This window comes from Solanum stenotomum, chromosome 3 (assembly GCF_019186545.1).
Source record: "Solanum stenotomum isolate F172 chromosome 3, ASM1918654v1, whole genome shotgun sequence".
Taxonomy (NCBI): Eukaryota; Viridiplantae; Streptophyta; class Magnoliopsida; order Solanales; family Solanaceae; genus Solanum; species Solanum stenotomum.
This window is the reverse complement of record NC_064284.1, coordinates 68576134-68603471: the sequence shown is the minus strand read 5'-3', so window position 1 is coordinate 68603471 and position 27338 is coordinate 68576134. Positions and strand designations below refer to the sequence as shown.

The following is a 27338-nucleotide window of genomic DNA, read 5'->3' as shown; positions in this document are numbered from 1 at the left end:
GGAAGATATAAAGTGATAATTTTGTCACAATCAAGACCCCCATTGTCAAATCCCAATCAAACACCTAAGAGGGATGAGAAATTCAAAGTTAAATAGGTTTATATACAAAAGAAATTAGGCAAATAGCTGACCTTCACTAAAAGAAACTTAAAAAGTTAGAAAAGAAATAAATTGCATGTGAAAATGTATTCACAAAAGGACATTGACCAAAATGTTATATTCTTTCTTTAGGTACAAATAAATAAAGTGAAGACAAAAGGCATGCCTAAAGCAAAAACTACTTTTGACATTAAATTAATTTGGCATGAGTCATATAGCAAGGCGTAAAATTTGCCTTAGCAGCATGCATTACTTTCTTTCATCTTCAATGGAACAGTGTAATAATAAGGTCTTCTTTTTCTTCATTTCTTTTTTTTAAAATCATAGTGTCACAAGTTTGAATTCTAATAGTACTTCCTTAGTCAGTGACTTTCAATTGTACCTTTTTATATCTAATTCAACTTGAAAATTAGTTATAATTTTTTTATTGTTTAAGATCTCATAAGGAGACTATACATAATATATTATACATGTTCCATCAATCAACGTGAACTTTCTTTTTGTTTCCTACACGGTGTTTCAAGTTTCAACTATTTGGGCTTCGACTCAGTTTTATTCTACTTTTTAAATTCGAAACCTCTAATTAATAATAGAGAGATTCTATTTCATCTCATCACAACTTTTGATGGTATCTACGTGAGACTTGACATTATACTTCTCATTTTTTTAGGTGGAAAGAATAAACAAGCCACCAATTGCTCTTTCCCTATTATAAGCAGGCGATGAAGGTATGCTTAAGGTATCAACTTTCGGGAACCAGTAACTTTTGTTTATATTTTATATACGTAACTCGTTGAACATAGCTCTAACAACAAAAAAATGGACGATGATTAATTTCACGTTATTATCCACCAAAGAAACCTAACGCCCTTTTTATTTTTATTTTTTATGATCGGTGTGTTCGGATCAACTTTTACATCTCGACTAAATCCACGAGATACCTGCCACCTCCAACCAGCAATAGGTACCAAGTAACTCTGTCCACCAAGCCTAGGACAAATGAGAAGAACTAAACACACGTAAACACTTGTAAACTATATTAAAGACTCATAATTGCACGTATAGATAGAACTCTCCCTTCTCTCCATAACAAATGTATAATCTTTCTTCCCACACGTATCCCTTGATGGGACCAAATTTAAGATCTTTTTAGAATTGAGGAGTTAACTTCATGATGGGCTTTTTTGGTAGCATTTGAAAGAGATATAACAACAATATCTAGTGATTATGGACTATACAAAATAATGTAATATGAATGGGACTACAAATTGGAAAAAGAGGAAGAAACTAATCATGGGAGAGGAGGCCATATGCTATCTATAACTTGACTAATCTCCATTGCATTCTGTCTCTCTTTTTCTAGACATTTCCAAAAGCATTTGTCCCAAACTATATGAATGGATTTTGACTTCTTTATTTCTAAGAAATTCTTTTCCATGGAAATATTGGTCAAGTCATAGAGTTTTAACATTTAAAAGGATTATTATTGTCGCTTAATGCTTATTTATGGTGTAAGATTGTAAACCGACCGCTCTACCACAAGCTACTGAGGAATGTTTTGATCTCATAAAGTTCAATTCCCATTCCCAGGAGCAGTATGAGCTCGAAGCTTCCTTCATAACTCCCAAGACTTCTTCATAGTGGCTCCCTAGCCTCATTTCAATGGGAATAATTCATTCATATCCCAATTCTATTCATTTGGTATCCCCTCGGTGTCATTGACATAACACATGTCATTTAAGTAAAAATAGGAATAAATCATACCATGAATAATCAGGTATTTATTAGCTAGGTTCATAGACAATTGCATACTACACCTCTTTTTTTGGGCAAAAAGAAACAGATTAAACATATATATGTACCACAAAAATTTTCAGACAACCATTTTACCTAGATCAATATGGGTTGTCCATCTATTAAGTATTTACTAATGCGTCCAATAAACCCCACTCCTCTTCTCTTTTGAGAAGCCATGGCATCAATGACTAGAGTTTTTCTCTTTCAAGACTGGCCATTGGAACATTCTTTCCAAATGTTCACGTCCATCCTGATTATAAACACGTGCAACGCTGTAACCCAGATTTTGAACTACTTTAACAATCATTCGTTAAGAATGGATACATACATAAAACAAAAGAATCAGAATAGGAAGAAAGGCTATTGTGAAAGTGACAAGGGTTCCTTTTTTCCTTGAACAAAGCTTTTCGATTAGAGTATCACTAATCCACCCACCACATAGTATGTTTCTAGTACGAATCTGTATGAACTACAAACACAGGATGCTTTAAGGGAAAGAAGAAAAAACTCTGGAAATGAAAGTGTTGCTCTTAGTTATTCGGAATATGGAGCGAGGTGGCAGAAGATATGCAATAGATGCGAACTGTTAACCACCAGAATTGGACAAACTAGGATTTTCGAGATGTGAAGCAAAAATCACCTCAAGTACACTTTCTCATTCAATCTAAGTTCAAGCTGAATTTGACTTCATGTCTGCTCTGCATACCCTTCGTACTAATTCCTAATTTTGGTGACGGTGTAATCACTTATACATCATAACATAATCTACAAGATAAGCAATGATTGGTTATAGAAGATCAAGCTTCACCTTTCATCTTAAGCAGGAATACATAATAAATGACCCTGGGTTTCATACACCTAATTCATATACATCCATCAATAACAACAGAGAACCAACGCTGCTCTTGACGAGAATGATGACTGCAACGCTCTTCAGATTCATGATTTGTGAGGAAACAGCTTGTTGGGAGTTAAAAGCCGTCTTAGTTCTACGAGGATAATTACTGAAGGCTTTTAACTGGTCGAAGATTACTTCTGAAATGCTCCAGTTCCCCACTTCCTTCAAATTAGCTACATTGGTTTCTGATCTATACGTCCTCATTAGAGCTACATTATAAGAAACTTGTACCCAAGATCATGTCATTCAAGTTTGACATTATTTGCATCCGAGTGGTTCCGATCTGCTGAGCTATCTCAAGCTGTTCCTCCAATGGGAGCATCTCATAGCTGCAAAATGAACAAGATATATACATTAATGATACGAATTCAGATGCTACTACAACTGATCAACGTTGTCAAAAAGATTGAAACACAGTGTATTATCACAAATTTCACAAAATTTTACAAGTCATAACCAGATCTTAAATATTCTCACTTCATCACAGCATTAAGCACCACGAGTCTCGTTGATAAGCCTTCGCCCACCACCAAAAAGGTGATTAAATTTCCAACGGAAGGTACCTACCTTCAAGCCAAGGAACATAGTTTTCCTTCTATGGAGATTCTTTGCCCCAAAATTGACTTAACGTAGTCATGCATTCTACAGACCTGATTTCAATATAAGGGAGTGTCCAAGAATAAATGGGAGAAGAGAATGATTGGTCACAAAGACTTTGAGGAGCATAATGTATGGGATATCATCAAGCAGTGTGCTAATGATAAAGCCCCGGGACCTGATAGACACACCATGGACTTTTCTCAAACATGTTGATCTATTATCATAGAACATTTTATGAAAGAATGGATCTATTTTTGCTGACAGGAAAATTTAGAAAAAAATTGAATATGACCTGCAATGCGTTGATCACAAAGAAACCAGGTGATGTGTTTGAAGGATATTACACCCATCAATTTAATCTTCACTGTTTACAAGATCATTTTCTAAATTCTGACAAAAAGATTGAGGAGGGCGATGATCAAACTACTTGATGATTTTCAGATGACCTTCATAAGAACAGACAAAGCATGGACGCAATTCTCACTGCCATTGAATGTGTAGTTACTAGAGGGGGGGATGGAGCTTCGTACTTAAGTTTCTGGCATCAATGAGTTTTGGGAGGAAGTGGAATACATGAATCGCCTTTTGCATAAGCACCAGTAGACATTCTGTATTAGTGAATAGTTCCCCTGTTTGAGACAAGGGGAACCAATTCCCTTTCTTATTTATCTTGGTAATGGAACGCTTCAGAAATATGCTCAAGACTGCTAAACATAATGGTAGTTCAGAACTTCAAATAATGAACAGAATGGCTTGGAAGTTCCATCTAACTATCTTGATGATACATTGGTTATGTGTGGTGCAACAGTGGAGCAGCTTAGACACTTCAGAGTTATTGTCACAGTTTTTGAAGCAATCTCAGGGCGCCATCACATTTGGTAGAAATCTAATCTTTCCTGTTAAGGAAGTTGAAAATCTGGCATGCTTGCAAATGCATTGGGGTTTGATGTAGGATCACGTCCCTACTTATTTGGGTTTTTATTGTGAGAGCTAAGAACAAAGCATCAGAAATTTGGAAAGAGGTACTGGAAAGATGCGAGGATAGATTGGCAAGGTGGAAGAGTCAATACTTTTTTTTTGATAAAAGTTAAAGTTGTATTCTTCAGCATTAAGGGTATGCTGGCTACCTCCAAAAAGTTACAAGCTGAACCATAATTACATAGATCCTAGGAAATCTACCAACTGTTCTACTTCTTCTATACCATCTTCTTTACACCAAAAAAGATGGAAGAGTCAATACTTGCCATTGAGGGGTAGACTAGTACTGATAAATGATGTGCTGGACTAAAAAAATTTGGACTTTGGATAAACAAAGGGAGTTCTTATGGCAAGGGGAAAGAGGACATTTCACCTAGTAAAATGGACCATTGTTTTTATAGCTAGTAAAAAGGAGCAGGGACTGAAAATTAGGAATCTGAAGCAACAGAACATCAACATCAGCCAGATGATGAAACGGATGTGTAGGTTCATATCTGAAGAACAAGATTTATGGAAGTAGTAGTTAGTCAGGAGTATGGAGTTGATAGCCCCTGGATACTAAAACTATAAACATCCCTTATGGTGTTGAGGTTTAGATAAACATCTGGAATCAGTGGCAACAATTTATGGACATAGTTTCAAAGTTGGGGATGGGAGGATTATCTCTTTCTGGAATAACTAATGGATAGGTCATGCTCCTCTCAAAAAGTTGTTCCCTGACATACATAGACTTTCTGTAATGCTAGAAGCAAGCGCAGTGTCCTCTAGAATCCAGAGGAAATGATGGTAAACTGCTACCAATTCTGGAGTCCAGAGGCAATGATTGTAAACTGCTACCAATTCTGGAGAACTTCCGATGTTCTATCACAGTGCAAGGAGTTAGAAAAAAGTAAAATCAGATATCAATTCACAGTGAAAATCTTGCTATGATAGCTTGATTTCTGGAAAGTGGAAACAGATCTGGAAAACTAATTCTCCTTACCTTACAAGATCTGATAGGATCCCTAAGAAGAAGAGGGACATACTTTTGTTTTTGATCTGTAAAAAATTCTGCTTGCACCTTCTTGGTGTTTTTTTAATCAATACAACTATCAATTCTCAAAAGGAAGTTCAAAAACAATAGTAAAACCAACAATATGGAAGGAAACGTTAGGCCTTAAAAGCTAAAACACACCCATAAGATGATTTAAAATGTAGACACTAAACAATAACATAATCAGAATAGAAAAAGGAATTTAGAGATTGTATTTAAGAAAAGTAGTAACTTAATAAGAAACTTAAAATTACATGTTTTCATCTAAATCCAAATTTTAACTGGTTTCTGAACCTACATTCTTTTTTTACTTCATCTATTTCTTTAAATTATCGTTTTTCAATTACACTGGTCTTAAAATTGTTTTTTTGTGTGATTATATTCTTTTCGAGCATTACGACAATAACATTCTCAGGATAGTCCCACAAGTATGATTGTAGAGGGTAGGGATATACGAAGACCCTAACCCTACCTTTGTAGGGAAGAGAGGCTGTTTCCAATAAACCCTCAACTCAAGAAAAGTATTTTCCGAATAGGTTTGAAAGAAATGCAAGAGACAAAAGCTATGATGGAAATACTGAAGAAAGAGAAGTGCTGACAGTAAAAAGTAAAAATAGTGAAGATAACAAAAGTAAAAGAAACAACAGTAGTAATAGAATTGAAGAATAGGATGATGCCACTGGTAAGGAAACAGATAGGTGCTCCAGACTAAAACCCTGCTCTACCACTGGGAGAAGAGGAGAAGCTCAACTACCTACTGACCATCTTCCCTAATCATCGACCTACATGCTCTCCCAGCTAAGATCATGTCCTCGGTGAGTTGAAGATGTGATATGCCCCGTCTAATCACCTCTCACCACTTCTTCCTCAGTTTACCTCTACCTCCCCTCGAACCTATCACCGCCAACCTCTCGCACCTCACTGGGCCATCTTGCTCCTCCTTTTCAAGCATTATATATACTACAATTTTTATTTTTCCTTCATTGTGCCTCTACTAAAACCCACATTTTGATAGTGCTTTGAGCTTAAGCCCTTGCATAGTTTTGGCACTGCTCTATGCTAATTATCTTAGGCACTGAGAAAAAAAGCTGAGTGTCCAACTCAAAACCTTAAAGGAATGGGTGAAGCAGCCCAAGACATAATAAAATCCTTTGAAACCCTTACACAACAAATAAGGGATAAGTAACCTTATTCTAGGATTTTACACAAACTTGAACACTTTCTGGGAGAGATATAGAGAGAGTATGTCTCAAGAGGAGCTTGGAGCGAAGAGGAGAGTAGGCTCAACAGGCATAGGAGTGAGCTTGGAGCAAATCTAGTGGCTCAATAGGGCTTGAATTGAGAGATATGAGAGAAACACAGAGTAAAAAGAATAGATACAGAAGAACAATTATGAAAACGGCCTTACCAAAGTTTGGCACTGATACCATGTGAAAGAGTCGGAGCATCTAACTCAAAATCTTAAGGTAGTAGGTGCATCCCTTGGGAGGTTATAAATCCCTTTGAGAACTCTTACGAAACAAACAAGAATATGTGTACTCTCTAACAAAACTTACTGAGATAGATATGCAGTCATACAACATCCAGTCAAGATCAAAAGTGATCACATATGATTAACGTATAAGTAGCATATATAAAGGGTAAACTCGGAGGTCAGTAGGGTAGATTTAATCATGTTCTCCATAGACCTCCCTATGCACCAGTCATTAAATGTGACACTATAAGAAATGAAGATGACAAGATGAGACTAAAAATTCATCTAAAGAAAAGTTATACTAACCAATTAGGATGAATGCTTTGGTGTTGTGACACGTTTAATAGGTCATCTATTTTTTTCCTGAATGTATATTACATCATGCATTAGCCAATGCTCTTTTAATCTTGTCAGAAACTTGTATGTCCGTGTAGAAATGAGTGTGAGATCTAGAGTACCCAAACCAGTCTTCAGAAACAAATTATTGTAGTCATGGTCATGGAGCTCTTCAATCTCATCACTTTTCACTCACTACCAAACATAATTTTATTTTGAGAAGGTACCACCAAACATAATATGGTACATACTCAACTGTCTAAACAAGGAAGTTGGCAACACATACAAAACAAAATTTGAGTAAACTAAAAAGAAGTGCTAGATAGTTCCAAAGACTACTTACTGGGATAGCAGCTCACAGTCAACTATGTTGTCTGGACCAGGCCGATGAGCTTTTCCATTTGAACGGAACTGGCGGAAAGATCTTGGATTTAATCCAGCAACATGGGTAACAGCAGTGACAAGTTTTTTCTGCAGGGACTGAAGCCTACGAAAAGTAAGTTCATCCAGAGGGGCTATACAGCCAAGGCTGCCTTCTAAAGTGCCAAACACTGTAGCGAAGCGATTAGTTTTATCAGAGCCAGGAGTGGTAGCAGTACGTTCAGATGTAGTGGGAAGCAACTGCAAGCGTAAAAACTTTGTAATGCGAGAACCAACATGGAACTCAGCCCTAGACAGAAGCTTCTGCCCTTTCCAACTTTCTGACACCTTTGGAGCATAGTAGAATATCTACATTTAAGCAAATATTAAGTAATTAGAGTCGGACATCAAAGCCCCTGATTAAATTTGAATAACACCGCAGGTCTTCAAACCATTGCTAAAGTAATGGCAGTAGGAAGTAAAAAAAAGATATTAACCTCTTGGCTAGATACCATTATCAGAATGCTATGCAAGATCAGTGATACTGACCAACATATATCTGAATAACTATTGCAAGTATGACTAGTTATATACTTTCCATAACTATGTCGCAGGTCACAAACTTCACTTTAGAATATCATCCACGGAAACTATAAAATTCTGTGACTCAAAATTGAATTTGCTCACGACATGCTCAGTGGCAAAAGCTAGTTTGCATCATTTTCATGCATTGAATAGTCATATCGTAGCAAACTCATCCACCTTTTTCTAATCAGTGAGTGCCCCTTCTCCAACCCGAAGGAACGGAAGCACAAAAAAGTTAATAATAATAAAAAAAAAAATAAAAAAAGTTGTACACGAGGGAGCTGAATAGAGAACAAAAAAACAAAACTCTCAGGTTGAAGATTGTAAAGATATGGCACTTGAGACTAACTCAACCCCAAAAGCTAGATCATGATGGGAGGATTGCCCAAGTTCATATAAGGAAACCACCAGTCCATTCCCCAACCAATGGGGGACTTTTACCAACTTTAACAACCCCCTTCACGCCCAAGACCCACTAGAGCGTGGACCGGGAGCGCAAACGGGAATGGACCTGGCTCTGATACCATGTAAAGATATGGCGCATATGGGCCTAACTCAACCCCAAATGCTAGCTAATGAATGTAGGACTTTTACCCACTCAAACAAAGGTAATAGGCAACAAGTTTTGCATCAGAAGAAAAAGTTAGAGCGAACCAACTTATGGGTTTTCAACTAATCCTAGACATTGGGTGTACACATGCCATTAGAGTGAACTTGTTCTGTGAACTTAAAGTTTCGCAGAAGAGCAAAGGCCTTCAAGGTTTACATGTCCCAAATTGGTAGAGGTAATAGGTTGTCTCCTCATATGGTCTTGGACAACCCTCACCTTATGAGCTAGCTTTGAGGTTGAGTTAGGCCCAAGATTCATTTCTTATCCTGGTACCAAAGCTAGGTTCATCCATGTTATTGTGTGTTTCAATGTTGGGCCTCCATGTTATGTTGTCCATGCTATGGTTGGTAAGCTTGGTATGTGGAGGAAATGGGTAGTTGTCATTATATCGTCTTGGAAAACCTCAACTTCTAAACTAGTTTTTGGGGTTGAGTTAGGTCTAAGGTCCGTATTTTATCACGAAAGCTATAGCATCGACAATACAGAAAAATATAAAACCAGAACATACCTGAACATTCTTTTGATCATCTGAAACTACAAGACTGAGAGTGCTACCATCAATCAAAAACTCTGTTGCTAAACAATCAAGCGGACTAAAATCTTTAGCCAATAAACTCAGTTGAGGCTCTTTCCAACTGACGAAGGATATACTCTTGTGAATGTCTCCAAGAAGAATAAAGTTCTTCACCTATGATTTACAGCATTGAAGGAAAAGGTATGGAAAACATTCAGAATATTTTTTTTGTGAGAAGCTTTAGGAAACTAAACAAAGAGAACTCCAAATACTTTCATGATTTGATATCTTTTGTCCAAGAATGAAAAGGTACTATTAGATCCCTCATTTATGGAAATTGACAAGGTTTTAGAGAATAAACAATAAATTATGTGCTCCTCCCCAACAGTCTATTTGATTCTCTTTGTAGCTTGAGCCACCAAAAATATTTGTCCAACTACAAGTAATAGATATAGGACAACCAATCTGAATGTTTCAATAGAGAAAAGAAACTATTAGCAGAGTGTTGCTCCTTTCATCACATTTCATTCAAGTTATTTTCCACTTTGTTTTTGGTCTAAGCATAAACTGCAAAATGATTTATCTCATCGAATTTTGTAATTGTTACCAACAATGCAGAATAATAGGAACTGCAGCACTTGGATGCACCAAATCATGACTACATCTTATGCACTTTTTACAGCATTATGACTGGAACTCCTCAATCTAAGCACACCCTGCCACTTCTCGTGGATTTTCACAACCCTGGTGTGCAAAAATGGGATATGCACTAGGCATTTTTTTTTAATGTTGAACTCACCACTCTTTAAGATTATAAATTATGCTATTCCTTGTGAGCTTATAATACTAAATCTCAGATTATATTCATAAGCTTTTATATCCTCTATGCAAATTCGGAAGAGGGTGGGCTATCGGCTACCTTTGATCCACATTCTTAAACTTCAATAATTACAAATTAAATGAACCATGATTTACATAACTTCCCTAGATGAAATGAAAAATGTACTGAATAAAACACCCAAGTACTAAGCCTTAACGGGAGTTTGATCTGATAATATTCCTGAAAAGTGAAGGAAAAGTCACTAAAAATTGTACTTACAATATTTAGGCTCACAGCATGAAGTGGAGGATAATCACAAAAGGCAACTCCATTCAATTCAGAACCCGTCCATTTATGCAAGATAATTTTAGGACCAGAAGCTATCAACAAGTGACCTTGAAGTGAAGCTAAAGCAGGTATAGCACCCTTTAATTCCTTTGAGTAGACTTCTGATACCTGAAACCATTTAAAAGAAGAGAGTAAAACAACTCATTTTGCCCAAAAAAAGGAGGAAATATGGAAGCCAAAATCCATGTGGTGGGAGATACCAATGTTCGTGAATTATCAGCAGTGCGATCTATAGAAAACAAAAGCACACGCCCCCTTGCAGCCACATCCTCCCCTTGCACGTAAGCAGTTCCAACTGCCAAAAGTGTTTCATTCTCTCTCGTTGTTGTATTCTGTTGTAGAACATTGAAAAAAAGAGGAAATGATTAATTTTTGAAAGTCTCCACATATTCCTCTTTTTTAAAGGTAAAACTTAATAGTCTCCTCATGTTCCTACCAAAGTTGTGTTCAAGTAGTGCTCCAGGTTTTGTTTTATTTTCTTCTTCTTCTTTCTTTTGGAAAGGGGAGGAGACAAAATACCCCAGGTCACATTTCAATTGACCAAGTGACAATTAGGGGAACCAACAAATTTCCTTGCCATGGTATTTTCATTTACACTTCCGACTTAAGGATGAGAAATATCTTTAAGATTTTTAAACAGATCACTTCAAGGAGAGCTTTTCAAAGGGAAACTGGAGCTTCAGAAACTCTACTTTAGGTAATTGTGACATTCAACAGAGAAAATGCACAGATGAGTTGAATGTATGTACAACTAGAAACAGTATCTTGTATTTTCCAAATTGGAGTTCCGAAAGTTGTAGTTTTTTATTAAAGAAATAGCCCCCCCCCCCCCAGATATTTTATTCTCAATAAATGAGGTTATCAATGTTAAGAATCCAACTAGAAGGTGGTAACTTGACCTTCAAATAATTGAATCAGCTAAGTTTGAGAGAGGAAATAAACATTGAATTTTTTTATAAAGAAAAAAAATTAAGTTTGAAATCCTTTTTGGAGAGCTTGTACTCAATTTTAAATTCTTCCCTTCTTTTAAATAGCTTCTGTAAGGAAACAAACAATAAAAAGAGAAAGAAGAGGAATAAAATTGAACTCACAAGTAAAGTAACCATCCTCACAGTTAGAGCATTTTCAGAACTTTGCATAGGAATACTTGCCCTTGTTTTCCAGGGCCCACCAGATTTTTCCGGTTCCACAATCCGCACCTCAAATTCTTCTATAGGATAGCTTCCTTCATAATTTAAATTATCAGGATCAAACTGCTGACCAACCTCTTGATCAGCTATAGTTGATAGGACTTGATTCAATGGCTTAAGAACCTGTCGGAAATAAGTAGAACTGTATGAAATGAAGCCAGTAAATATTAATGCTAGCCTCTGTTGATTCTATGTTGTGCATTCATGCATAGGAAAGCTCTGTAGTACACAAATTGCTGTATGCTTTATGACTCATCTCTGAGCATTTGTATTACCAGCCTAACAACATATGTTAATACATTAATCTCAAACCACAAATAGATAACAGAAGATGGAGTATATACTCACTGGAACTGAAACTATAACTGAGTAAACATTCTTCTCAGCAAAATAAGCAACTTGATGTGGTGTTCCCTTAAGTGGTATCTGCAACCCAGTCCCAAGAATAAAAGAGAAGAAACGAGAAATGTTAAAATTCAGATATCCATTGGGAGAAACAAATATCCAACTTTATGTACTAATGATTTTGTACTCTAACTAATGGGAAAGCATTAGCAACAGTTCATATGCATTACTTTAATTATTTTCGCAGGGAGGAGCTCTTCATATTATTGAAAAAGCTGAACAACATGCTATATTTATAATAGGATAATTGACATTCCTTGACCAGTAGTTGAACTGCTCGAGATGCAATTATCCCTAGCTTTGAAACTATACTAATAAATCCCTCTAATCAATCCATTAGTTGGCCACTGCACAAATTCTTCCAGTTAGTAATCACTTTCATCAATCAATTAGTTAGCCATTATACAATCATATTATCTTTGTTGAAGCTCACATGCGAAGTGCCCAAAATTTCTAACCTCTGTCCTCAATTGGATATCCATAAATATACTTGACACAAGCACAATTATTGTGTTGCCTCAGTTCATCAAAAGCAGATCAATTGTAATATATCCAGAGGATCAATATAATAAGACATAATTTAGAAAACACTTTTGAATTTCCTTTTTAAGTATTTGTTTTTTGCAGTTTTTTTAAAATAGAAAAGCATAGAAAGAGCATTAGAAACAAAAATGACATTTGAAAACAATATTTGTATATGCATAGAGTAAAAAATTAAAGGAGTGCTTAAAATAATATGTGAACATATACTCCCCCATTCCAGTTTATATGGCACTATTTCCTTATTAGTCTATTACAAAAAAAATATCATATTACTATATTTGGAAACAATTTAACTTTAAACTTCTCAATTAACTCTTGATAAGAACCATTTATAGGCAATGTTTTGGTGGAGACAAAATTAAAGGGAGCAGTAAGAGATCGTAGTCAACAATTAGAGGGTAATAGATGGGTGGGGGGGAATTTGGATGGAGGCATTAGGTAGTAAAGGGAGTATAATTATTATGTGGGATAAAAGGTCTTGGAAGGGGGAGATGGTGGAGAGTGGAAATCAGATGATCACTTGCAAGTTGAGTGGCATTAATGTAGATCTCACTTGGTTTCTTACAGCAGTCTTAGTTGCACAGACTCTTCACTTTTGATGCCACACCCATGTCATTTTTGAAGAGTCCGAGCAACATAGACAGCAGTATATGCTTCATGTGATAGAAATGAAAGGAATGAGTTATGGGAAGAATTAGGTGCAATGAAGAGCTTTTGTGAAGAACCTTGGGTGGTTTGTGGCGATTTCAACACTACTAGATTCCCTTTAGAAAAGACAAATCATACCAAACTTTCAGGAGCAATGAAAGACTCTCTAGTTGTATCAATGAACTAGAGCTACTCGACCCCCCTTTATTTGGAGGATCTTACACTTGGAGAGGAGGGTCAAATCATAGAAATGCATCACGGATTGACAGGTTCATGCATTCATTTCCTTGGGACGAATTGTTTAATCAAATCAGACAGAGTTCCTTGCCTAGTTTGGGTTCTGACCATAATCCAATTTTGTTGTCATGTGGGGATGAGGTCTTCAACAGATCATATTTCAAGTTTGAAAAATGGTGGCTGAATGTGGAGGGGTTCAAATCCAAAGTACAAGACTGGTGGAATTCTTTTGATGTGACAGGAAGAGCAGACTTTAAGTTAACAACAAAATTGAGTCTTTTGAAAGTAAAACTCAAGGAATGGAGCAAGGAGAATAAAGGTAACTGGAGGGCTAGAAAGGACCAACTTCTGGAGCAAATTGGAAGTTAGGAAATCATACAAGAGGCCAGATCTCTCTTATGATGATGAGTTAATGATGAAAGCACAATGGGCCATGGAGTATGAACAAACGGCTAAAAATGAAGAAATCCATTGGAGACAGAGATCCAGAATTCAGTGGATCAAAGAGGGTGACAAGAACACAAAGTATTTCCACAGAATGGCCACTGCGCGTAAGAGAATCAACACTATAGATTCTTTGATGATCGATGGGGTTATGTCCTCTAATTCTATGGAGATTAAGAGGTCCATTGTGGATTTCTATCAAAATCTTTACAAAGAATTAAAAAGTTGGCGTCCAGATTTGAATATTTTTATGTTCAAACTATTACTATGGAGGAGCAACAATGGCTTACCAGAAGGTTTGAAGAGGAAGAGGTGTTAGAAGGGATCAAAATGTGTGCAGCAGACAAGTCACCTGGCCCGGATGGTTACACATTGATTTTTTTTCAAACTTTCTGGGAAACTATAAAGGAGGACTTAATGTTGACCTTCCACAACTTCCACACTCAACAGAAATTTGAAAAAAGTTTTAATGCTACATTTGTAGCTTTGATTCCAAAGAAGGTGGGGGCAAATGATCTGAGAGATTTTAGACCAATTAGTTTGATCACAGGGGTGTACAAAATCAGAGCCAAGGTTCTAGCAGAAAGATTGAAGAGGGTGATAAGCAAGCTTGTGAATAAACATCAGATGGCCTTCATTAAGGTAGACAGATAATGGATGTTGCTTCAATTGCTAGTGAGTGTATTGACACTAGAATTAGAGGAGACGTACCGGTGGTTATGTGCAAGTTGGATATTGAGAAAGCCTATGACCATTTATATTGGAAGTCTGATCAACACTCTTAGACAAATGGGATTTGGAAATAGATGGCTCAGTTGGATAGACTTTTGTATTAAAACCACCAGGTTCTCCATCCTTGTTAATGGAGACCCGTAAGTTTTTTTCCTGCAGAAAGAGGACTTAAACAGGGGGATCCTCTATCTCCGTTCCTTTTTATTATAGTTATGGAGGGATTTGACAGTTTAATGAGGAAAGCGTTAGAAAATAATTGGATATGAGGTTTCAATATAAGAAACAGGGCAAACGAGAGTATGGAGATGACACATTTACTGTATGCTGATGATACAATAGTGCTTTGTGAAGCAAACCAGGAACAGCTATGCTATTTAAGGGTGATTCTGGTAGAGAAAAAGCCGTATCTTTCCTCTAAAAGAAGTTGTAAAAGAAGTTCAACAGATACAAACACTAGCAAACATCTTGAGGTGCAAGGTAGAGAAGCTACCAACAGTCTATCTAGGCATGCCATTGGAGGTAAACCATAAAGCCATTACTATTTGGGATGGAATTATTAAGAAGATCGAGAGGAAGTTGGCACTTTGGAAGTCTCAATACCTTTCATTGGGAGGTAGTCATTTTAATAAACTCTATACTAGATTCCTTACCAACTTATGTGATGTCCCTTTTCCCTATACCTGGTGAGGTGGTCAAAATTCTAGATGCTTTGAAAAGGAATTTCCTCTGGCAATGAAATAAAATTGAGAGCAGTTTCAGTTTAGTAAAATGGGCAGAAGTTCAACAAGGGAGGAATTATGGGGGTTTGGGAGTAAGGAAGCTCATGTTACATAACAAAAGTCTGGTAAGCAAGTGGCTATGGAGGTACAACCAAGAGGAGCATGCACTATGGAAAGAGGAGATACAACACAAATTCGGCCAAGAAGGGGAATGGTCTTCAGATGAAGTAACAACCACTTATGGAGTTGGAATTTGGAGGAATATCAGAAGCTTTTGGCTGACTCTAAAAGTTAATACAAAAGTTAAAGTTGGGAGGGGGGATAAGGTTTTATTCTGGAAAGAAGACTGGATTGGTCAAGGATCTCTTCAAAATTTGTTTCCTGGACTTTATTCTATCAGTGTGCAAAATCAGTGAGTTGTGGTCTCAACAAGGGTGGAATTTGGTATTTAGAAGGTTGTTAAATGACTGGGAGACAGAAGGGGTAATTGAACTACTGAATATGATAGAAAGCTTTCCAGGCACTAATTTGGAAACAGACAGTCTATTATGGAGACAACACCCAGATGGAAGATTCTCTGTCAACAGATCGTACAAGTGGGGTCTATCAGTAACTGGAGGAAGGAAAACAGGACCATGGAGTGCTGTTTGGAAAAGTGTGGCTCCCACTAAAGTGAAGTGTTTTGTCTGGTTGATAGCTAGGAGAGCCTGTTTAACTCATGAAGCATTACAGAAAAGGGGCATCAACATAGCCTCTAGATGCTTACTATGCAAAGAGGCACTGGAAACCAACAAACATTTATTTTTGCATTGCAAAGTAACAACACAAGTATGGGCTTTATTCTTCAATTTAGCAAGCCTAAACTGGTGTATGCCAGAACACACATCAGATTTACTGAGTTGTTGGATCAGAAGGGGGGTCAGCAAGAGTCAAAAGATGTGGTGGAGGACAGTACCTGCTTGTATCTGGTGGAATATTTGGAAGGAAAGGAATCAGAGGATTTTTGAAGGAAAGAATGCTCAATACAGGAGATTAAATAGAAAGTAATTACTTAAGTTTTTGGTGTAAAGAACAAAATATAGAAGAGGAAATCCAATTAGTTGATTTTGTAGGTTCTTTGTAAGTATTTCTGTTTTTTTTTTGTTTTTTTCTCTCCTCTGTTAATGCTTTTTGGAGGTGGTGGCGGCCAGCATACCCCTTAATGCTGAGGAATACAAGTTACCCGTAAAAAAAAAAAAAAAAAATATATATATATATATATTTCTTTTTTTTACTTAATCCAAAAAAAAAAAAATAGGGAAGGAGGGAGTAAAAGGAAAAGAAAATTGTTTAACTGGTCTACAAAAATGAATTCCCACCTTTTGCACTGGCCAATAGTTGTCATAGGACAGGAAAGATGGAAGTTGGCAAATCTTTAAAGTTCCCTGCAGTGACAAAAAGCAATCCAGAAATACATTAGCACAGACACATGAAAGTCAGAAGAAGCGCAATTTCATTACCGTACCAGGGCCGTAACATATATAAGTCCGTGATTACAGTTAACATTGTGAAGGACAGTGAAGGCAACAATAGGTCCATCACACAGCTGCAGCAACAAAGCAGTACTTGTCAAGAAGAGTACATAACAGGTAAATGACCCAAGGTGACAGTTTTAAGCTTAGACATCAAAGGTTACAGGTACATTAAATGGTTGTGGTGCCAGGAAAGTTGCTTCAAGGCAAGACCATGATTTCCTGGTTCATTCCTCACCCAGGCACCACAAATAACCACAGCATAAACGGGCATCAACTTAATCTAATTTCACCAACCTCTCTACTCTACCAAGAAAACGACAACAAGAATATGTGAAATACACATGGAAGTAAGTTAACAATAACCTGTGGATGTATTCTAAGTCGTTCACGAAACACCATGAACCAAGATGGCCTTGATCCGGTGAGAAATATTCCTTGAGAACCACCAATATTCTTATAAACATTCATTCGCTGTAATTGGGTTCCAGATGGCATCTCTTCCCTTGCATAATTGTCTACTGGAACCCGGACAAATCTTAAATTTCTGAGCCTAGATGCATTTGTACTACTAAGACTAATGGAATTCTGTGATGAAACAGATCCCTCAACTTTAGAAGAATTCTCTGAACCTTCAAAAACATATGCATGGTAACTTAGAATCGTCCCATCAGCCAATATCCCAAAAAGAAAAGGGCGGGAATGCTTCCCTATCCATCTATGCATCATCAACTCCACCACGTTTATCTTCACATCCTTACTATTCTCTTTCTGTCCAGGTCGGATTACTTCCTCGGTATTCTTTGAATGTGCATGAAGACCATTGACCGAGTCTTGCATAAAGGTGTCAACAAGGTAGGTCCTCCCAGAAATGAATTTATCAACAGAGAAAACACAAGTAAAATTGGGAACATCAAATATTTCAAGAGTGCCATTTTCATAACAAACAACACAATATACATCACCCTGATCCTGGGTTACCCCATCGGCACCATCAATTGCCTCCCCCATGCCAGAAGAAAGCCAAGCGTCAGTACTAGTCTTCCTGAGCCAAGGTTCAGGACCTTTATCATGGTATAGTGTACAAGCAGATATTGACTTTTTTGAGCTTTCAAATACTGATGGAACAGTAAGAGAAACAGAGCATGATGATGGATCTGAAAGGAATAATAAAGTCAGCATGGAAGAGAAACACAGGATAAATGGAAAAGTTGAGCTTAAAAAGACATGGTACAAGACAGAAAACGAAAAGACTTAAACTGTGAATTGTGCAGTTATTAATAAACCAGCTCAGGCCTTACAGAAATAAAAAAAAAAATTGAAACTGGTAACGACTATATATATACACACATTTTAAATTACACCATATCAGTGGAGAAAACTTTACATAATCCCAACCAAGCTTAAGCTACTGCTTTCACAAGGATCCTATCATGTCAACTAGTGATTCAGCCTCCTCAGCATAGCTTTCTTTACACCAAAAATAAAACAAAAATATACAATTCATCTTGATTTTCTCCACAAAATTATTTCAAAAACTCTATAGTTCCTCTCTTCCAAATGGTCCACCATATGCAAGCAGGGACAAGTTTCCACCAATTTCTCACTAACTTCCCCATCATTCTAGTTCCAAGAAGTAAATAACTACAGCATGTATTTTTACTAATGCAGATTATGATTCAAATTAGTAGTAAGATAATGATTCAGGCCAGTGGTAAGTCCCTTGGGAATTGCAGTACATGTATGAGTTGGTTTCAAGTTTATTTTAAATTAAGTTAAGTCAAATCTCACTTGTATCGTTACTCATACGAACTAGATCAATATGCTTTAGTAACAATTTAAGTTTTGAGGATAAAGAAAGGGCATTCTGATGTACGAGCCTGCAAAAAAAAAATACTCTATGAAGTAATGTACACAACAATATCACAAGCCAACACGAAACAAATAAGTAATACTGCATAAAGACAGCAGGGTATTAAGCTAGAACAGAATTTATCAAATTAAGCAACGAAGAATGAGTTTTCTTGTTGGTTACCACTGCAAGAAGAGAGGTAATAACTTACAAAAGCATATATAACTTATCTTGCTAATATACCTCCAACAAGAAGCTGAAGACTTCCATTTGTCATTCTTAGTAGAACATAAGGATCTGCTATTGAAACAGAAGCTACAATAGAAGTATCTGAACTTGAGCCAGATTCCACATTTGAAGCCTTAAAACTCAATTCTTGAGTCATAAATGCACCATCAAGAATTCGAGCACCATGAGCAAACACTTGGATAACTCGGCGTCTACACAGAAACATGAAGTGCATTTAAAAAACTTTTAAACCCATGCAACTGCTCAACATAATCAGCAAGGAAAAGAAAACAAAATTCAAGACAAAAGTCTAATGGTAAGTTTTGAAAAGAAAGTGTGGCATATACAAAACAGAACTCCAGATCAGGGAACTAAATTCTTATTTTTTCATTCATAACAACCATAAACAAAAGAATAGAGCACACTGCATTCTCATTTTTTATACGTATAACATATTATAATTTAAGGACCACAAAAGAAAACAGAGCCGTCATCAAACCCTTTCTTTTGAATCAGCAATAGGTACCTTTAAGGAGAAAAAAAGGTTTGTCAATCTCCTCGGAAATTATTGTACAACTTCTTGCACAACCAAATCAGGAAACAATTTCTTTTTCATTTTTTTCTCGGGGGGGGGGGGNACGACTTCAGCTATTCAAGAATCTAATGGACCAAGTCAACAAATAAATAAACGAAAAAGGAAAGGTTACAGTGAGCACAGAAACTAAATATCTCTATCTTAAAGAACGTTTACATCAAGAAAGCTCTTTACGAGGCAAGAACAAATGAAGGAATCACTGGTTTTGATTATGCAAACAAAAGGTCATTAGAAAATGATTTGCATTGAAAAATATAATGTCAATGACAAAGAAATGTGATTATACAGAATACAAAAACCAGTTGTGACTAACAAAATGATGTATAAACGTTGCCATTTTCATTTCAATTACACAGTGACTTTCTACTTTAATACGCCAAAATATGTTTGAGATGACTCCACTTTTATAAAATTTTCAAGAAATAAAATTCAGTAACTTATTCAAACTTCAAATTTCATGAGAATTAGGCAGGACATGACGCAACTTCAGCTCACCAAGGAAATTATCCTTGATAGGAGGGTGTGAAGGTCAAGAATTAGGATAATCGGTTAACAGGTAGTTCAGTGTTTTGCTTTCCCTTTACAGAAGTGTTACTTGGAGTCTAGTATTTTCATATTCTTAGATTTTTGTTTCTATTGGTTGTTTCCCTAGCCTTGATTATTGTGTTTTCTTGTTGTTCTTACTGCTTGTTGTTGTTCTTGAGCCGAAGGTCTATTGGAAACAATCTCTTTTCCTAACACACTACCCTCCACATACTCCACTTGTGGGGTTACTGGGTATGTTGTTGTTGTGCTAATTTCTCTATCAAAAAGTGTTTCAACACTAATTTAATACAATACTCTACTATCACTAATCTAATATATATGTCAACATCACTTATCAATTTTTTTAGATAAAGTAAAACTTTATTGATGTATGGGCAAAGCGCTCATATACAAGTATACCAAAAAGTAGAGAACCTACAAGAGGAAATGATTTCTACAAAGGACATCCAATCTTCTATACAAAATGGAATATCATGGGTGCCAGACAGGAAATAAGGGACACAAGGTTACTCCTTAAATTACAAAATTCATGTGTACACCCTCAAAAGTTCTCTTATTTTTGTCTCTCCGTGCAACCCACATAAGTGCAAGCAGTGCCACATTCCACACCATGTGTCTTCTACTTCTTTTACAAACTAGCGGAAGAGTGGCCCATGTCAGCATGGGTCTAACATTGTTAAAACTAAAACGAAATTATCAATATATTTTTGTCAAAATAATATTTAAGATAAAATAGAGAAAATATGCTTAGTCTACTACTGATACAAATATATATGTAGTCTATTAATGATCAAAATAAATTTAAAATATTGATTATCTATGAGTATATAAGCATCGGGGAAGATGTTCTCTACCATAGATTTAATTTTAGAATTATTAGTAAATTTTTAAAAATCAACGTAACGACTGAATTGAACCGTACCAGACCAATTATTACGTTTCTTTAATTAAAAATGTAGGTTAGATAGGTTATTAGTTTTTAAAAAATTAATTATAAAAATATTTCATAAATTTGACTCAGTATCTCATAAAACTACTTAATGATAAGAATAACATCAGACGAAAATAATTTTTTTTTCTTAATTTGCTAAAATGAACACGTTTAAGAGAAAACTTTGTCTTTATAAAAGATCCAAATAGAAAATAACATTTATTTACTTTATTATTATTATTAATTAATATGAATTCATTTCACAGGAAAATTCCAGCCAATAGGAGGATAACATTCTTGTCGATTCAAATTATCGATTCTTCTCATTCTTTATTCCTTTCACAAATTACTTTTTAGTATAACTTTGTAGTATATACTCCCTCCGTTCAATTTTACTTGTCATATTTGTCTATTAAAAATAATGATTGATATGACTATTTTACTACACTATCCTTATTAATATTTAGTATTACGTCTTAAAAAATGATTTGGGGAATAAGTAGTAAATGCTAAGGATAAATTATGAAAAAAATAATTTTCTTTTTTAATATTTTAGTAATAACAAGTAAAGTTAAAAAAAAATATTTTTGAAATAATTGTAGAGGGAAAGGTCTAAAAACACCCTTCATCCATCTTTTGGTCTAAAGATATCCTTCTACTCATCTTTTTGGTTTAAAATACTCTTTCATTCACCTTTTTGGCTCACTTATACTCTTGAAACTAACAACCCTCTCTTTATTTTTTTTATTTATTCATTTTAAATATCTATTATGTGTCATTCATTCTCTTATTGGATGAAATAAACCCCACCTCAACTAGATTAATTCTCATAATTTATAAAGGCCAAAACAATATACCTCTTAAGACCCCAAATACATATGTTTTTCAAAACTCTAGTCGTTTTTTGGTATTTGTTTTAGCTTTTTGATTTTTATTTATTTTTGGATCCGACTCCTCTCCATTTTCTCCAAATTCTTACTTGGATTGAAGACACATGGCATAAGAAAAAAATAACAACTAAGATTTAATTAATTAAATCAAGATTCTAAACATGATATAAATACTTAGTATTTCATAAACAAATTAATAATGTCATAATCATAATAATATATTATCTTATCCATAAATACATTGTATAAATTTCTCTCTTTTCCTACTTTTCTTTTCCCTACAGGCTACGAGCATCTATCTTCTTCTCTTCTTTCCTTTTGAATGAGTTAATCTTTAATTATAATTTATTGTGGAAATTTTTCTTTGAAATTAGTTATAACAGAGAATTATCAGCAAAAAAATTAAGTTTTGAGTTTTTTTAAAAAAAAATGAAAGGTAGATACTGCTTAGGATTTATGAATAATATAATATGTTGTTATAATTGTGGCATTACTAATATTTTTAATAGTATATTAATTATCTAAAACAAAATTAAAAGAGAAAAAACTGCAGTAAATATAAAAATTAGTAAATTACTACTAGATTTTAAAAAAAAATAATAATTGGGGTCTTGAAAAGGTATGTTGTGCTGAGTTGGATAAATTATGGGGGGAAATCTACTAGAGGTGGGGTTTTATTTCATCAAATAAGAAAATAACACATAATAAATATTTTAAAAAAAAACAAAACAAAGAGAGGGTTGCTAGTTTCAAGGGTAAAAGTGAGCCAAAAAGGTAAATGGAAGGGTATTTTTAGATCAAAAAGATGAGTAGAAGGGTATTTTTACACCAGAAGGTGAATGAAGGGTATTTTTAGTCCTTTTCCTATATTTCAGGGGTATTTTTGACTTCTGATATTTTAATAATAAAAAGTAAAGTTAAAAATCTATTTTTGAAAATAATAGACAAGCAAAAGTGAATAGAGGAAGGAAATAGTATTCAACTATGTTGATTCTTTTTTCTTTTTAAAAAAAAGGTATTTAACTATGTGCAATACCTAAGGGCCCAATCAAATGAAAATTACTCTATGAAGGAATAAGGGCCCATGTTTGCATTTATGGAAAATAGAAAAAATGGTGCCCATCATATCTTCAACTTCAATAGCACTATATAGGGCATGATTTGTAATTTAGTAGTAAGCGATGAGCTTTTTAAAAAACTTTGATAAGGTACAAATAAGAAAGCATAAAAGACAATCTTCCTAAGCAAGTTTATTTTCCAAGAATTTTTAAAGACTTTAATACCCTTGAACTTTTATTTATTACCCACAAACTGACATGTTGAAACCTTCCTTTCTAATATATAGAAATATTCCAGCTGAACAACATCTCTTTCATAGTACCCGGCATCACGCAAGTCAACATCACTTATCATATACTCCCTCCGTCCCATTTTATGTGGCAACATTTGACCCGGCACGGAGTTTAAGAAATAAATGAAGACTTTGAAATGTTTACCAAATTGCCGTTTAAAAAGTAGACTCACTTTTCTCTCTCCTCATAAATGTATTGGAGTACTATTTTAAAATTAAGTGGGACCAACAAGGGTAAAACAAGAATTGTACCTTTAAATACTTACCATATAAGGAAATGTGGCATTCTTTTGGGACTGACCAAAAAGGAAATGGTGCCACATAAAATGGGACGGAGGGAGTATATATTTGTGAACTTAAGACCACAGACTCTGTATCTAATCAAATATTATCATATAAAATAAAACAGGGAGAGTAGTTATCAAATGATACAATATTATCACATAAAATGGAACTGAGGTAGTAATCAAACAAACCAAAATAGTCTAAACCAAACAGGCCAAGAAGGAAGTAAATTGTTGCAGGGGGGAAGAAAGGTCATGTGTGTACTTTCTAATTCCCAAGCATCAAGTTTAGCAGCATAAGGAACTCAGTGAAGACTTAAATACTCTATGACAGAAGATATTGGAAGGGAAAAAGGAAATACAAACATAATGATTGAGCTAAAAAACCACCTCCCAAATAGATTTCCAGCAGCAAGAGTAGTTCCTTGAACATAGTAATCGACATTCTCTGTTACCTCCTCCAAATTATTTGCAGTCTGCAGAACCTGCCAGAAGAAGATAAGAAAATCAAGTTACAGGTATCTCAACAAAAGATTCAATTCCAGCTATAAAGCAGCATAGACAGCAAAATAAAAGTAATTTTTCTTCTCAGATATTTTACATTTGGAACTATCCACAAGTGAAAAGAGTACCATTGTACGAGCCTCCAAACTAATAATCAAATATGCATGATATTCATCTTCTTCATCTGCCATCCTTGAGGATTCGCTGAGATGGATACGTGTATTCTTGTGGTAGACAGTCCAAATTCCCTTGCAACCTGGTAAAGCTTCCTTCACAAAGTAAAATTAAGCATCAAAATTACTTTCTCCGGCAAGATTTGTGTACACTGTTCACTAACAGGCAATGTCATGATATGCTGAATATCTAATATTAAGTTATAGAACATCATAAAACATTTTCCATTAGTCCAAGTTAAGATGCCAATCAAGGTTGTGTAACTAAGAAAGCAGAGAAACAGCGAAATTCCTAAATGCTTAGCACTTTCAACAAAGACATCTCCTTGATATCAAGATATGAACAAAGAAAAGCAAAGAGAACAAGCACATCATGGTACAACTCATATTACAGTGCAATCCAATTCAACAGCTTTTCAATAAAAATTGAACTCTGGTAAGGCACTCATAATCAAGTAACTAGTAGTTATTCCTTCAAGTCACCACCAGTTGTGTTGCTCATTACACATAAAACTAGACAGTTCATGGGATTTTCTTCAAGTTGCAGTCACATGGAGAATCATCTAAATAAATCAAAAAATACAGTGCCATGTATTGCAAGATTAGCAGGTGGTTAACATGAATTTGGGATTTCTGTGTTGGTGCATGAAAGCTGGCTTGAAAATATGCATACTGCTAATAAAAAGGGAAGAAGAGCAAGGCACTTCAAAACTAATGTAACTAATTAAACAAGAAAAAAGAGTAAAAGACAGTAAATGGGCCATTCCCAAGGCCTGATGCAATTAGAATTGAGAAGATACAACTGGTGTTTGACTTGATGAGGGCAAGTGTTGGACTGTTCGACATTAAACTGTGTCATAGCAGCTTTTCAGGCAGCTGTGATTTTAGTGTGGGTGTCTCAATGATTGACATTTCAAAAGACCACTCTCCCACCACCAGATAAGCCTTGCTGGAGGATCCCAAATCGATTCAGTAACACAGATGTGAGTCCAAAGGAGATGGTTCCTTTTCTCCTCACCCTCATCTATATCAATGAATCCCCCACCTCTGAATTTAAGCAACTTTTCCAACCATGCATGTAATGGTATATCAACGCCCTTATCCAAGGATGGTTCGATTTTGGTGCTGCAAATTCAGTTCCGGGTACCATCGCTCTAGGGTGAATCGCCTCCAATTCCTAGCCCACTAATACCCTCTTTGCCTCCTGCTTTGAAGGGAATTCAAAAAGAAAATTGATTGTGTAATAGAGAGAGGGGGGGGGGACACTCAGACCTGCTGTCATCCTCCATCTTTCAGAAACCATTTATGGATGATTTTTGAATTTGTGTTCAAACTGAGAGGATCATGAAAGGTGCCAAAAGACAGGATGAAAGTAACCCATCCAGCTCCTCCAGTTTGTTATGCACTGAGAATTCATATCAACCACTTCTGGATAGCAGCTGCTCCCATGAAGGTCTTCCCTGGTGAAACGAAGAGACTCCCCCAAGAAACTGATAATATTTTGAGCAATTTTGCACCAACCTAGATTGTAGTCCACCTCTGGAATGATGATCGCTGATTTTCTTTCTCCCTGCCATGTTTCTATGCATAGAAAACGCCCATAGATATTGTAATTTTGGTAGACCCTGTATAAGTAGACGTACTGTAATTTTCCCCATCTTCTGTGAGGATCCCCTGTGCCCCTGAAAGCTTATTTCATTGAATTGCAGACCCATCGCAACATGTCTTCTTCGATTTTAATCTTGCTGGAGAAATGCTTGCTTGATTCTTTACATAAAAACCACCTGTGTTTGGCCCTCACTGATAATGTTATCTGAAAAGATTTGTTGCTCGAAGAAAAAACACTTTATCTCCCATTCTAAAGGATATTTGAGCCACTGAAAGGCCTCGCAGGAGAGAAGAACAGAGAGAGAAAGAGAACATATATAAGGAGCTCTTCTTGTACATTGTTATTCAATTTAGTAAAAGAAGATCTTTTTTCTTCTCTTTTTACACCAGTCACTAAAACTAATTCTCCACAGCAATAGGAAATAATGGAAAAAACCCACCGTTCAGATAACAAAAGAAGGTCCTCACTAGTTGTTTCTAGTATGTATGAACCTCTTAACACTTCAAGCTAAATACACCATATTCCAAAACCTATATCACAATGCTGCTAGACTCGGATCATTACCTCTTCAAAGAACAATAAACCCATGTAAATAAGTGCGGGTGGCTGACAGAAAGAGAGGATGTCTTAGCATTTTAGCAAAAATAAAACACACCACAAATAGAAATGAACATCCACACGGGCGGATCTAGGAGGGGCGAGGGTGTTCACCCGAACCCCCTCGGCAAAAAACTCACACTATTATACAAGGTATATTTTAAATTTTGGTGTGCATATACAGACTTTAAATCCCCTGAACACCAGACTTAGAGGTTGGCTCAATGGTTTAGAGGTTTCAAAATTCATCTTGACGTTTCAAGTTCAAATCTCGGGGCACTACTTTTTTTATTTTTCAAACCTTTTTGAACCCCCTTAGTGAAAATCTTAGATCTGTCACTGCATCCACATAGCTGTTCTTACCATATAGCTATATGCATAATAAACATTTGAAGCTTGCGGTAAACCAGCATAACAAAGAAATAGGAAGAAATTATAAAGGTAATACTAGCTTTGAAGTTCAGCAAATAACATGCAATGACAAGACTTTATCACATGTGATGTGATGTGATGTGATGCAAGTACTAGGAAGTTTCACAGAGCTTTAAAACCAGAAGAAACTGGAGTAGAGAGAGAACATACTTGGGTGATCGTTTCTGGGCGGATTGATTGTTGAAGCACACACAGAGAACCATTCTTTCCATGACCTGAACAGCATACCTGACAATGTCCCAAAGAGATTAAAAAGATCTCATACTGGACCTGAAAACGAGTAATAGAGCATCCAAAAGCTGATAAAATTTTAATCACACTATATCATATTTTAGGTTTTTGTATTCTGGACATTTGTATGTTCCATGAACTTCAGCAAAAGGACTTCAACAAAAAAAAAAAAAAAAAAAAATTATCAACCTTATGAGTTACAAATCTAAAATCTATTACCACAAGATAATTTTT

The 27338-nt window shown here is 35.6% G+C and overlaps 1 protein-coding gene across 1 annotated transcript in view; it reads right to left on the bottom strand.

Moving 5' to 3' along the window:
• Positions 1-2495: 2495 nt before the first annotated feature.
• Positions 2496-27338, bottom strand: part of LOC125857681 (cleavage and polyadenylation specificity factor subunit 1) — a 52661-nt gene continuing 27818 nt past the window's right edge. The window contains exons 13-26 of the mRNA XM_049537291.1: positions 27024-27101; positions 24191-24331; positions 23949-24043; positions 18977-19173; positions 17248-18038; positions 16875-16955; positions 16729-16794; positions 11991-12068; positions 11544-11765; positions 10653-10784; positions 10384-10560; positions 9279-9458; positions 7559-7944; positions 2496-3123 (exon numbers count right to left, since the gene is read on the bottom strand). Coding sequence (XP_049393248.1) covers positions 3009-3123; positions 7559-7944; positions 9279-9458; positions 10384-10560; positions 10653-10784; positions 11544-11765; positions 11991-12068; positions 16729-16794; positions 16875-16955; positions 17248-18038; positions 18977-19173; positions 23949-24043; positions 24191-24331; positions 27024-27101 — 2739 coding nt within the window. The 3' untranslated portion in view covers positions 2496-3008. The remainder of the gene's footprint in view (positions 3124-7558; positions 7945-9278; positions 9459-10383; positions 10561-10652; positions 10785-11543; positions 11766-11990; positions 12069-16728; positions 16795-16874; positions 16956-17247; positions 18039-18976; positions 19174-23948; positions 24044-24190; positions 24332-27023; positions 27102-27338) is intronic.